General features: G+C 39.2%; 3 protein-coding genes across 3 annotated transcripts; all 3 read left to right on the top strand.

The window, feature by feature from the left end:
• The first annotated feature begins 29 nt into the window (after nucleotides 1-29).
• nr2e3 (nuclear receptor subfamily 2, group E, member 3) lies at nucleotides 30-2,959 on the top strand. The gene is made up of 8 exons (XM_067591115.1): nucleotides 30-456; nucleotides 801-951; nucleotides 1,088-1,191; nucleotides 1,289-1,552; nucleotides 1,692-1,879; nucleotides 1,974-2,214; nucleotides 2,297-2,402; nucleotides 2,559-2,959. The coding sequence occupies exons 1-8, from the start codon at nucleotides 387-389 to the stop codon at nucleotides 2,689-2,691; spliced, it is 1,257 nt and encodes a 418-aa protein (XP_067447216.1). The 5' UTR covers nucleotides 30-386; the 3' UTR covers nucleotides 2,692-2,959.
• A 968-nt stretch (nucleotides 2,960-3,927) lies between these two features.
• Nucleotides 3,928-9,110, top strand: stoml1 (stomatin (EPB72)-like 1). The gene is made up of 7 exons (XM_067589854.1): nucleotides 3,928-4,285; nucleotides 5,518-5,624; nucleotides 5,717-5,866; nucleotides 7,822-8,025; nucleotides 8,105-8,315; nucleotides 8,406-8,606; nucleotides 8,774-9,110. Exons 1-7 carry the CDS (start codon nucleotides 4,129-4,131, stop codon nucleotides 8,968-8,970), a joined length of 1,227 nt encoding a protein of 408 aa, XP_067445955.1. The 5' UTR covers nucleotides 3,928-4,128; the 3' UTR covers nucleotides 8,971-9,110.
• A 175-nt stretch (nucleotides 9,111-9,285) lies between these two features.
• cyp11a1.2 (cytochrome P450 family 11 subfamily A member 1, tandem duplicate 2) lies at nucleotides 9,286-12,726 on the top strand. The gene is made up of 9 exons (XM_067589852.1): nucleotides 9,286-9,678; nucleotides 9,942-10,097; nucleotides 10,238-10,437; nucleotides 10,553-10,756; nucleotides 10,914-11,074; nucleotides 11,236-11,402; nucleotides 11,740-11,818; nucleotides 11,925-12,116; nucleotides 12,204-12,726. The coding sequence occupies exons 1-9, from the start codon at nucleotides 9,407-9,409 to the stop codon at nucleotides 12,324-12,326; spliced, it is 1,554 nt and encodes a 517-aa protein (XP_067445953.1). The 5' UTR covers nucleotides 9,286-9,406; the 3' UTR covers nucleotides 12,327-12,726.
• Nucleotides 12,727-12,728: the final 2 nt, after the last annotated feature.

Here is a 12,728-nt window from a genome sequence, read left to right as displayed (position 1 = left end):
TTGTCTTCCTTCAGAAAGCCCCCAGACTACTCAGGCTCACACACTCACTCTGGCAGAGTGAAAAAGACAAGCAGTAACTCCATTGACTCCATATTACATCAGAAAACAACCAGAAAAAGGACATCAGCACTGGATCAAGATCATCGAGAATTCCTGAAGTTACTCTTTGAGGATCTCTGAAGGAATTGCACCTGAACTATAAGATTTAGTGGAAATAACTAAAATTTGACATCTTTTTTGTTGCCATGTGTCAGCACTTCACACGAAAGAAATGATTTGATCCAGCCAGACAACTACACCTAATATAGAAGAGAAAACTATTGGGAGTTATCTTCTATTTGTCTAAAAACTATTTCTTAAGTTCAGATATTAGAACACATATCAAAATGGAGGACCACATAACCAAAATATTTTCATCAGACAACTCTAAGGATTTCACAGATGGAACACAAGCAGGTGAGCCATTAATTGTTGTATTGTGCAAATGTTTCAAAAAGATTTTTAAGAAGTGCTAGACAATTGCAATCAAATTTAAAAAGAAAACACACAAATGATTTTGCTGTACAGCAGATTACGTTGTCAAAATAATGATGTCTTTAATGTTAAGTGAATTTATTCATACAATAACTTTCAAGACTGTCACACAGTATATACATAATTTAATACATAATACATAATACACATAATTTAAAAACAGAATAAATAACTAAATAATCTAAAGCCTATATTTACAATTAAGTCTTAAATTATAAAGTGTAAAATAATGTTAAGTATTAATGTCTGCTCTCTGTTCTCTGCAGACATAAGTAAAATTCCAGGTAAAGCACTTGGCCATGGTCTGCTTTGTAGAGTGTGCTCTGATTCAAGCAGTGGTAAACACTATGGCATCTATGCCTGTAATGGATGCAGTGGCTTCTTCAAGCGCAGTGTGAGACGAAGACTCATTTACAGGTGAGCAAGAGCCAGACTGGACTTAAAAAAACAGTCAAAAGATAACAGAGAAATACATCTTGTGTAACAAATAAATTTGTACCTTTTAATATTCTGCTTGTCTTTATTCAGAAAAATATTTGTGTCAATATCACAGGTGTCAAGCTGGAACTGGCAAGTGCCCTGTTGACAAGGCTCATCGGAACCAGTGCCAAGCTTGTCGACTGAAGAAATGTCTCCAGGCTGGCATGAACAAAGATGGTTAGTAAAACAAACTCCCAATAAGTTCATTGTTCAGATAGATATTATTTCACAGTTGAAATCCTGATGACATATTATGAACTCGTCCCTTTGGCAGCCGTGCAGAATGAGCGACAGCCTCGCAGCACAGCACATGTTAATCTAGACACTTTAAGTGTGGACACTAAAAAGGAGCACCTGGCGACCACACGGGAACTCACCTCCTCTGCCGCCATTTCATCGGTCATCTGCAGACCTCTAGTCACTTCCTCTGTCACAACTTCTGCCACCGTACAGTCCTGCAGCAACCCGAGTAACAACCACCGCTTTATGGTCAGCCTGCTGACAGCAGAGACCTGTGCAAAACTGGAGCCTGAGGATGGTGAGATCAAAAACACAACAAGTGTGCACAATATGTAGTAGAGTCACAGAAAGTTAGAATAGTCTTTTCTGAAGTCAGCCTTTAAACTTCACAATATTGTACTGAACATTTGTGTGACTCTCTTTTTTCTAATGTGCAGTGGAGGAGAATATTGATGTGACAACCAATGATTCAGACAGAGATCGGACTCCATCAAACTGCTCCATGTCCCCATTCACCTCCAGTTGTTCAGAGAGTATATATGAGACATCAGCACGACTCCTCTTCATGTCAGTCAAGTGGGCAAAAAATTTGCCTGTTTTTTCTCACTTGCCATTTCGGGACCAGGTGAGACTGATTAATGTGTGTTTTTTGTAGATTTTCAAAATCGATTTACACATACATGGACTGTTGATGAGACTTATAAGTTTCCTGTCCTCAGGTGATTCTCCTTGAAGAAGCCTGGAGTGAGATGTTCCTCCTTTGTGCCATCCAGTGGTCCCTGCCCATGGACAGCTGTCCTCTTCTTTCTCTTCCAGATCTTTCTCCCACACAGCAAACCAAGATCGGATTCCCCACAGCTGACCTGCGGGTCCTAGAGGAGGTCTTTAATCGCTTCAAGGCTCTGGCTGTTGACCCCACTGAGTTTGCCTGCCTGAAGGCCATTGTGCTGTTCAAGCCAGGTAAGGAGTTATTCCTCCAGCAGTGGGTGTTTATTGGTGAATGACTGTACAGTGTAAATAATGTCTGCTGTTTGACTTGCAGAGACACGCAACCTCAAAGACCCAGAGCAGGTGGAGAATCTGCAAGACCAGTCACAGGTGTTGCTGGGTCAGCACATCCATTCAATGTACCCCAATCAAAGTGCCAGGTAACCCTTCTGCAACCCCCTTTCAGACTGATTACAAAGATCATCAAACATGAGAACATTTTGATGTTTTTCATCATTTTGTCATCATTTTCATCATTTTGTAAATGCAAGTATAGAAACATGAAGTTTACTCTTTTTTTGTTCCTGTCCATCAAGGTTTGGGAGATTGTTACTTCTGCTGCCATCCCTCCACTTTGTAAGCTCTGAGAAAATAGAGCACCTTTATTTTCAGAGGACCATTGGCAGCACACCCATGGAGAAGCTGCTGTGTGACATGTTCAAAAACTAAACAAGCATCAAGGGAAGCTGGATGGAAGCTTTTTCTGCCGGGAAAGCACAATAAACCAGCCCTCAAACAACATGTTTTCTCATTGTATATTTGAGAAGTCAAAATGTGAAAAAGGCTATAAGGTTTATGGCCATGTAATGCAATAAACATACACTTTTTGTTCAGTGATGATCACACCATTTGCTTTGTAAATATTACAATTACGTTATCAAGCTCCATAAACGTACAAAATTGTTCTTTGTAGGTACTGAGTTGCAAGGAAATGCATTTTTTATTACAGTTAAACTAAGATATGTATTTTGAATTGAATTATTTGTTCTAAATAAATATGGAAATTTTGTATTTGTCTTATTTGGCAGGTATATCAATCAATGTTCATTCAGAAACAGAACATAACATATAGTACAAGATATACCCACATAAACATACTACAATCATACAGGACATATAACTCTGGTCATTTTTACTAATATGATTTAGTGCCTGAACAATACATTAGCATGACTAATATTGGCATATTTGAGTTCACAGATAGTCACAGATATATTGGTACTGTTGTATATTTTAGCCAATATGTAACAATACGAGCAGTAACAGGGTAATGTTTTAAACTCTCAAATACCAATAATGGCCTAAAAAAATCAAAATCAGGATCTAATAAAGTTTTTTTTTCTGCTGGAAAATAAAGACAATATCTATTATTAGATTATTGAAGAGCTTGCTAAACGACGTGGCTCAGTTTTCTTTCCCAAGGGAATCCTGGTTACTATGTAGCATCCTTTGTGAATTTTCCTGCAGCCAGGACAAAAACATAAATAAATGTGATTATGGAAGCCAATATGACAATATTTGTATTAAAAACAAAGCAAACAAACAAAAAAAAATCCAGCCTGAGACGAGAGTTCATGAGATAAGGATTATATTTATAATCATCAACTTGGATCTCTGTCCTAGAATAGAGGAAGTTGGGTTACAGATAGGTGGCGGTAATACTCACATTTACTGATGAGTCCAACAGCAGTAAACACCAAGAAGAGACTGAGCATCAAAGCTCTGTTAGAGACGTGGAATAAACAATTACAGGTTCACAGGGCTTTATTTAAATATTTAAACGAAACAGGTTCAATATCCAGCATATAACGTTTTTATAAAGTTTTTTTTCCGCTTTCCGTTACAGACCGCCTCACAGTAGGTGGCATCATGCGTCTTTAACGTTGGTTTGTAGTCCGCCAGTAAAACCAAAGAAGAAGAAGTAGAAACACGGAAGAACCTTATGACAGCTAGTAAACATGATGAGCTGAAGCTTCCTGTGTTTTGTTAATTTTAACTATCGTGTTAACTTCATTACATACAGAGACTTTGGCTGACGACTGCAGCGGGGACTGTTGAAGTTATGAAGTTGCTTTAAATTAGGAACAACGGTGATTTCATTTGACAATGTTTAACAAGTCGTATCAGCTGCTTCCTCAGAGGGACTCCACAACACCGAGGACACCTGGGTTATTTGTGTCCGCTGACAACTTCACACAGCCCGGCTACCACAAAGGACTTTCATTTGATTACATCCCCAATGTATCTGAAAACGACTTCAGTGGTAGGTAGCCTGGCTGGCTTGTTGGGACATTGTTGATTATTGACTACACAAACCAGGCTCAAATAACTGTCACTCCAAAATGTTTACCACTATAATAGTATTGTAGTTCACTGTGCTTGATCAATACTAGATGTTTGAAACAGTGATAAGTTGCCTAACCCATCATGTGTTTGTTTTCAACATATACTTTATCCTTAATGTCTCCTTCCTCTCAAAAATGTGTTTTTCTTCTTGTTCCTTCAGTTGAATGTTTGAGCTTCACTGTGCAGAAGGATGTATGTGCAGAGTTTGACACTTTAAGCCTGTTTTCACTTCTATCTGCTGAAAGTGGAAAGTTTCTCTGTGCTCATTTAAAATCTGATTTTAAGTGGTGCGCCTATGAGCATGATTTGTAACATGACAACCAGTTTGGAGCCAATCCTGGTCCAAAATTCAACTCACATAAGTGTGATGTGGAAACTTGAAGCCTCCAGTGCACAAACACTGAGAATGGACTGTACGGTGAAGTAGGAGACATCTTGTGTCCAGCAGTTAAACTTCTGAAATCAACGATATTTGCATATTCATAGATGCTGAAATTATTAATGAGGGAGAGGGAGTAGATGCAGTTTTAAGGATTTTAATAAGATAATTGAATTTTTTTGTGGAAAAACCATATCAGACACAAATTATTATTCAAAATAGAGTCATTTATATACATCTTAAAACATGTCTGGAGGGGATCTTCAAGGGAAAATCAGTCATGCAGCCGGTGAAACACAGAATTCACACTGACTTGAATATTAAACATAATGAAATATGGACAACGTATCCTTAAACCCACCACACAAGCTAATATTGCACTTAGCCTACATGAAGTTTGGAGAGTTGCATGAAACAAATTTAAAGAGTTAAAGAATGGGCAAAATTTAGTTTGTAGTATGTCATGTATATTGAGTATGGCAAAGCTCCAAAAACACTGGTCCCCAAAATACTTATAATGCAACCCACTATAATGTTTCACGCGACCGTCCCTGTAGTAATACCATGGCTTTCAAGCACCACTCCCCCAAAGTAGCTTTCTGTAAAAAAATGACATTTTCTTAGTCTAGAAAGTTCCCTTCAATACCACAGAAGACATTATAACTGTCTTCATAGGTTGAGTAACACTCCTTGTGATGAGTAAGCTGATTTTCTTGTGTATAATTGCTGAAGCTCCCCATTAATATTGAGGTTTTTTTCTTTTCTTCAAGATACCTCCCAAGGCTGGTTGTCCTGGATTTGCAATCTGATTGTCATCTTCCTTGTCTACGTCGTCACCTTTGTGACCTTTCCTATAACAGGCTGGTTTGTGCTGAAGGTAAGCCAAAATCCTCTCGTCTTCACTTACTCCTACGACATGTCCACCCAGCTGTTGAGAATAATCATAACCAACTCTAATCTTGTCTGCAGACTGTGCCTAACTATCAGAGGATAGTAGTGTTTCGCTTGGGTCGAGTTTGTCCCCCAAAGGGTCCTGGTATTGTCCTCGTACTGCCCCTCATTGACCAGTGGCAAAGAGTAGACCTGCGCACCCGTGCTTTCAACATCCCTCCTTGCCAGGTAAACCACCATGCATGCCACTGATAGTCAGCTGTTGTTAAGTCTTTAAACACTTAAAACTCAGGGCACAGCTAGTTTCTCTCAGTGTCTCCTAAAAGTTGTTTACACAATGTCTTGACTAAAAAAAAAAATCAAGCAATGTTCTTGAACATTAAACAGGTTTACTGAAAAAAAAGTTATTTATCAGGATACTTAGAGGTTTTCTTCATTGTCATTTCTTCTTTTTGTGGACCAGGGATTTTCTTGTAAATGAGCAAGCTTTTCAAGTATTTACAGAAAATCAATTTAAAATCCTTTATAGATGTTTGCTAGAGTGGTGTTTACTGATTTAACTAGTAAATATGGGGTTTACAGACACATAGAGTGGGTCTTTTGATTTAATTCATTAGGTAACCTGCACATAGATCATTGGCAGTGTAATCATTTATACAGTGTGTATAAGTATAGTTCTGATAACATACAAATGGAAAATCACTGGCTGAGTTTTGGTAGGACCTACAGACAACTTACACTGGCAAAGACAGTGACACAGTTATGAAAACACAGTGGTGTAGGAAGTTGTTCCCAGATAGTTCTTAAATATTAATAATGAAAGAAATGTTACAGCAGGCATTTGGTTAGTCAGAATCAGAGGTTTATTTCAGGATTATATACAGGATTGTTTTGGGATAGTTTATTATTTAAATATATTAGACTTATTCAAGTCTCTCTGATCCATTGGTCATTGTTTGCATCTGAAATCTGAAGCTACACACTTTACCATCTAACCCATTTTCATCTTCATTACAAGCACATCGTTTTGTGTCACTATTTGGATGTTATACTTACACAACACACATTGTTGCTCAACTGTAGTGAATAAAATCATCATTTCTGTTAGCTGTGTGTGTTTTATTTTGTCCCAGAGGTGGCAGTCTTGGTGCACAGTTGATCAGTGTGAAACTGGAGAGAATAATCTGATACTGGGAGAACTCTGAATAGTGTGACAGCACATGTCCTTCAATACCAAGAGTTGTCATGCTACTGGTAGTTTATCTGAAAATATTTAATGCCTACCAGAAAACTTTAAGCAACCTTTAAAAGCTTGCTGTTAGGTTCAGAACTTTTACTTCCATTTCCTTCTCATATTTCCATTGTTATACCTCTCAGTGTTTGCCTCAAATACTGAATAATCAAATGCAAATGCCTAGTTTATGGCAAAATTTAACATTTTAAGCTGTTTGGATATCAAAATACCTTAAAAAACCTTTCCATATGCATTTTTGGGAAACAAGCCTCACCTCTATGCTTCACTGCATTTAAACAGAGCCAAGAAGTTTGTACTTTGTATTCTGTACACCATTTTAGACTTTGCACTTTGGAAAAACTCATATTGTATAACCTTGAACATGTAACCATTTAGTTTATGCTCATCTTTGGTTTTGTTCATGGTCTGGATCCAAATAGGGAATAGTTTCATCTCGGACATGCTACAGTTAGCTTATTTTCCTGAGTGTTTGGTGATCATCTGGCACTGGTGTGTGGGATCCAGTGCCAGATGAGATCTGGCACTGGATCCCACACACATCCTGATACTGTTTCCCACACTCCTCGACTATAAAAAGTATGTACGCTTGGTAACTGACATCAGACTGCAATTACACTCTGTTGTGACTGTATGCTGATCCCTTTGCAAGGTTTTTCATTAAAGGCTGAAAGACAACTTGGTCTTTGTCAGTTTTATTTTCAGATTTCCACCACAAAGTCAAGCTCATGTATCTTGTTTCTTAATGGTTTCAAGACTTTCCATCTAAGTAGTCAGGAATTGTCAACTGTATATTCAGTCCAACATAATGAACATTGCTTAGTCAATAACGGCTTTAAGAATGAAGAGGAGATGAGACAAATGTTAAATTGCCAGGGTTAGGTCTGAGTAAAATCCATATAAAATATGAAATTTTATCCTGCTTCTGTAGGTGACTTCTCGGGATGGCGGTGTGTTGTCAGTGGGAGCAGACATCCAGTTCAGGATCTGGAACCCCGTCATGTCAGTGGTATCAGTCCAGGACCTGAACGCCTCGACCAGGATGACAGCACACAAAGCTTTGACTCACAGCTTGGCCAAGAAGACTGTCAGAGAGATCCAAACTGAGCGAGTGAAACTGGGAGACTATCTCGGAGTAAGACAACACTGCAGTTACCCTCTGTTACCTTTTTACTGTATCACTTTCAACTTACATTCTGTCTTGCTCTCTATAGATGGACATTAATGAGATGACTCGGCCCTGGGGGCTGGAGGTAGACAGGGTAGAGCTGACCCTAGGCTCTTTACTGAAAGCCCCAGAGGAAGGCCCCTCTGGACCCCTCATCATGCCTCCATCTGTACCTGGACTTGAAGGCCTCACTGGGCCCATTCAGCAGCTGGCCATGCACTTTCTGGGCCACAGTAGCAGTTCACATCCTCAACAAGGTATGGCCACACACTCAGAGCGGCTTTTGTGCAACGCCCATTAATGTAATGATAATCTTGTATTATACAGCTTTACCTTTTTCTCCGTAGAGGACAGTGTAACTTTTGCAGATGAGCTCAGCAGTGTCCCTCAGGCCGTCGGGACCACACCAGGTTCTGTTGAAGAGCTGCTCGATGGCGTCAATCTTCTCCTCTCTGAAACTTTGGTGAAGCAGGTCGAGGCCTCCTTCCAGTTTAACATCAGCTCAGAAGATGGAAAACGTTGCAGCTACTATGTGGATTTGAGCAAAGGTGATGGTTCATATACTGTTGAAAATCTGTTTATAACAGAGGATTTGACTTAAAGTTGTGCTTAATCTGTTTAATGATGCTAAAATGATTGGTGTAAATAGAAATAAAAGTACAGGTACATAACTATCCAATATCTCCATTGTCTCCATAAACTGTGTGTTCTGTAGGAAGCGGCACAGCTGGAGCAGGGTCTTTCTGCCAAGAGCCAGATGTAACACTGAGTATGAGTGACAGCGACCTTCTGGCCATGTTCCAGGGCACACTACGACCATTTGCTGCTTACACCAGTGGCAGACTTAAAATCCAGGGAGATGTTAAGACGGCCATGAAATTGGAGGAACTCATAAGGCTGCTTAGGAAATAGTAAAATTTGTATAGTTTATTTATTGAATCCTTATTTTTAACTGTTTTTCATGTATGCACTGATTGCATTTGCTATAAACTGAATTTTCTCTTATGACCTTGTCTTTCTTCAAAAATTAAAGCAAATGCTTGTTTACAAAGTAATAGTAATAATCTTATTAGTGTCTGACCACTTTTTTTCCTGAGGGTTTTGCAGGATGCTATGATAGCAAAAAAAATATTCAGTTAGTAACATAGCTCAGCAGTGCTATAAACAGACATATTGTGCTGTGGTGTATTTTTATCACGCCGTTAAGTTCAACTGGAGCCTTGATCAACACATCAAGGGGGGCTGACTATTTGGACCAGCCTCCTATTGCACCAGATGTCCCTGGGAGAATCAGAGGTGAGAGAGCTGCTGCTGAAGATAGAGCAGAGTGAGCATTTTGGTTGCCAGGATGGCCAGGTGGAGTGTGTGGCGCAGGTCTGTAATGTTACCCCTGTCCTGGACAGAGGAGCTGACAACATCAAGAATGCGCTACAGCAGCAGTATGCCAGTGGTCAGACAGGTACACACAGAAAGTACCAGCATTGTTAGGCCTTTCAGTGAGATTCCTGGGCTGTGGAAGAATGGGGTGGCCAACTTGTACAATTTCTGGAAACTGGATGGCTTCAGAAATCTTCACCGCATCATGTTGCAGAACTTCAACACTTTTGGACCCATTTACAGGTACGGAAGACGAGGCAGTATGCATAAATCTTAAATAGAATGATAAAATAACTGTTTGCATGACAGTAATCTTTATCAACTATCTTAAGTAGACAAATCATTTGACGTCAGGGTTTGTTACTATTTTCTGGTACAAATAAAAACATTTTTTGTTTATGAAAAATATTCCTGTGACCAATAATCTACAAGGTCAAGTCTTCCAAAAACATGCAGCTGATATTGCATTTTATGCCATTCTATTTCTTTCTCTTTCTATATTTCAGAGAAAAAATAGGTTACTATGAAAGTGTAAATATCATCAACCCAGAGGATGCTGCCATCCTGTTCAAAGCAGAGGGACATTATCCTAAAAGGCTGAAAGTTGAAGCGTGGACATTATACAGAGACCACAGGAATCGTAAATATGGAGTTTTACTAAAGTATGTGCAGTTATTATCATCTTCTAAGTGTATTAATTAATTTTTCTTGGACACTTACCCTGGCACTCACTAAAACTCTCGGTTTTAATAAGTACTATTTAGCTAGAGTTACTCTAAGTTAACACTGAATCTTCCAACAGGAATGGAGAAGACTGGAGATCAAATCGGGTAATTCTCAACAAGGAGGTGATCTCCCCGAAGATGCTGGAAAACTTTGTGCCTTTGCTGGATGAAGTGGGCCAGGATTTTGTGGCCAGAATACACAAAAAGATAAACCGAAGTGGCCACAACAAATGGACCACAGACCTCTCTCAAGAACTCTTTAAATATGCACTAGAATGTAAGAGTAACTTTTCTATTTCTTGAGTAGAATTTATTTCACTCACTGCAAGTCAGTGCATTTGGTTTGCCTCATATTACTTTCTTGTGTCTCATGTTTACCCTGTCCTACACAGCTGTGAGCTCAGTGCTGTATGGTGAGCGTCTGGGTTTGATGCTGGACTACATTGATCCTGAAGCTCAACATTTCATTGACTGTATCACCCTCATGTTCAAGACTACCTCACCCATGCTGTACATACCTCCTGCTCTACTCAGGCGGATTGGGGCGAAAGTGTGGCGGGACCATGTGGAGGCTTGGGATGGCATCTTCAACCAAGGTAGAAAAATCTAGATGAACACAAATAATTGCCTTTATTAGCCATCACACTAACACATCACAGTGGTCCTGAGATGCATTAGAACAGGACACCAATGGCTTTTATCATTGTTTATGCCACAGTCTCTTATTTCATTGGCTGTGCTTTGGCTCATCAGCGGACCGCTGCATCCAGAACATCTACAGGCAGTTACGTCAGGAGACTGGCAATCAAAAGAAATACCCAGGAGTCCTGGCCAGTTTGCTCATGCTGGACAAGCTATCTATTGAAGATATCAAGGCCAGTGTCACTGAGCTAATGGCTGGAGGAGTTGATACGGTAAAAATAGTCTGAACACATGTAAATACCATGCAAAAATTCTTTCCAGAATGTGACTTTCTGCCAGCGTTTTTAAAGACTGCAACTGTGTTAAAGGACTCAACAAACAAAGCGACTTTAATGTGGATTCTGTGGTGATTAATCCTGTTTGTGTGTTTCAGACTTCTATCACCTTGCTGTGGACGTTGTATGAACTGGCCAGACACCCCAACCTCCAGGAGGAGCTGAGGGCGGAGGTAGCTGCTGCCCGGGCTGAAAGCCAGGGAGACATGCTGGAGATGCTGAAGCGGATTCCTTTAGTCAAAGGAGCTCTGAAGGAAACACTAAGGTGAAAAAAATGGTGGTATATAATGCTAATGACACTGCAGAGATGGCAGACAGTCTAACCCTTCAAATGTACAAAATGCACTTTGTGTTTGCTCAAAGTGAGAATTCATTTGAAATACCCACATCTGCAACTTTGGTAATATAGTCAGAGTCATATTAGTCAGTTATGTCCTTAACTCCATAATTGTTTAGGATAGAACACTTTCATATGTACAACAATACTTTTTCTATTAACCCATAGCTGTTTTGATCATGAGCTTTTGTTATTTTCCAAATCTGCAATCTACTGGCACAAACTTAGTAAGTCTATAATATAGAATTTTACTTTCATCCCTCAGGTTACACCCAGTTGCAGTGAGCTTGCAAAGATACATAGCAGAAGATATCATTATTCAAAACTACCACATCCCAGCTGGGGTAAGAGGAAGTTAAAAATACAGAATAAATCATCTAAACATGTTTTTGTATTTGAGAGTTTTTTATAAGAACTGAGCAAGTGATTGACATTTTTGTTTGTGTTTAGACTCTGGTCCAGTTAGGACTGTATGCAATGGGAAGAGACCCCAAGGTGTTTTTCCGTCCGGAGCAATATCAGCCCTCCCGCTGGCTGAGGACAGAGACCCAGTACTTCAGGAGCCTGGGCTTCGGCTTTGGCCCACGCCAGTGTTTAGGACGCAGAATAGCTGAGACGGAGATGCAAATCTTCCTTATCCATGTAAGATATACTGAGAATCAATAGGAGTTTCACCATGTTTTGTGACATATTTGCACAGCATATTAACTGTATGTTCTGCTTCTGCAGATGCTTGAGAACTTCAGAGTGGAGAAGCAGCGCCATGTGGAAGTACAGAGTACCTTTGAGCTCATTCTCTTACCAGAAAAGCCCATAATATTGACTTTGAAGCCCTTACACAGTAGTCGGTAACACCAAGTATGCAACATGATGAATGATAAGTCAGACTCATTTTTATAGCCCCTAATCACAGTTATATGCCAAGGGCTCAAATCACTACAATATAAACACAAAAGAAAATCTTCAAACATTAGACACTGATGGGAAACAAGAAAAATAACTTATTAAGAAAAAAAAGGCAAAAATGTGAATTAACAAATTACCTGAGTAATTCCATAATAACTGAACAAAGTAATTATATAGACTGTATATTATTTCATGAGTAATGATGAACACGTGTAGTGTATGTGTGTGTACAATATATTGAAAAAATGTACAGAATCTTTATTCCTTGTGTACATGGCAAAGTATTTTAACGTTACTTATCTATGTAAAACAGTGATGAATAAAACAATGCAACTGATACAAAATATG

This window comes from Thunnus thynnus, chromosome 5, assembly GCF_963924715.1.
Source record: "Thunnus thynnus chromosome 5, fThuThy2.1, whole genome shotgun sequence".
NCBI classification, from domain to species: domain Eukaryota; kingdom Metazoa; phylum Chordata; class Actinopteri; order Scombriformes; family Scombridae; genus Thunnus; species Thunnus thynnus.
The sequence above is the reverse complement of the archived record's forward strand: the minus strand, read 5'-3'. Positions and strand labels throughout refer to the sequence as shown.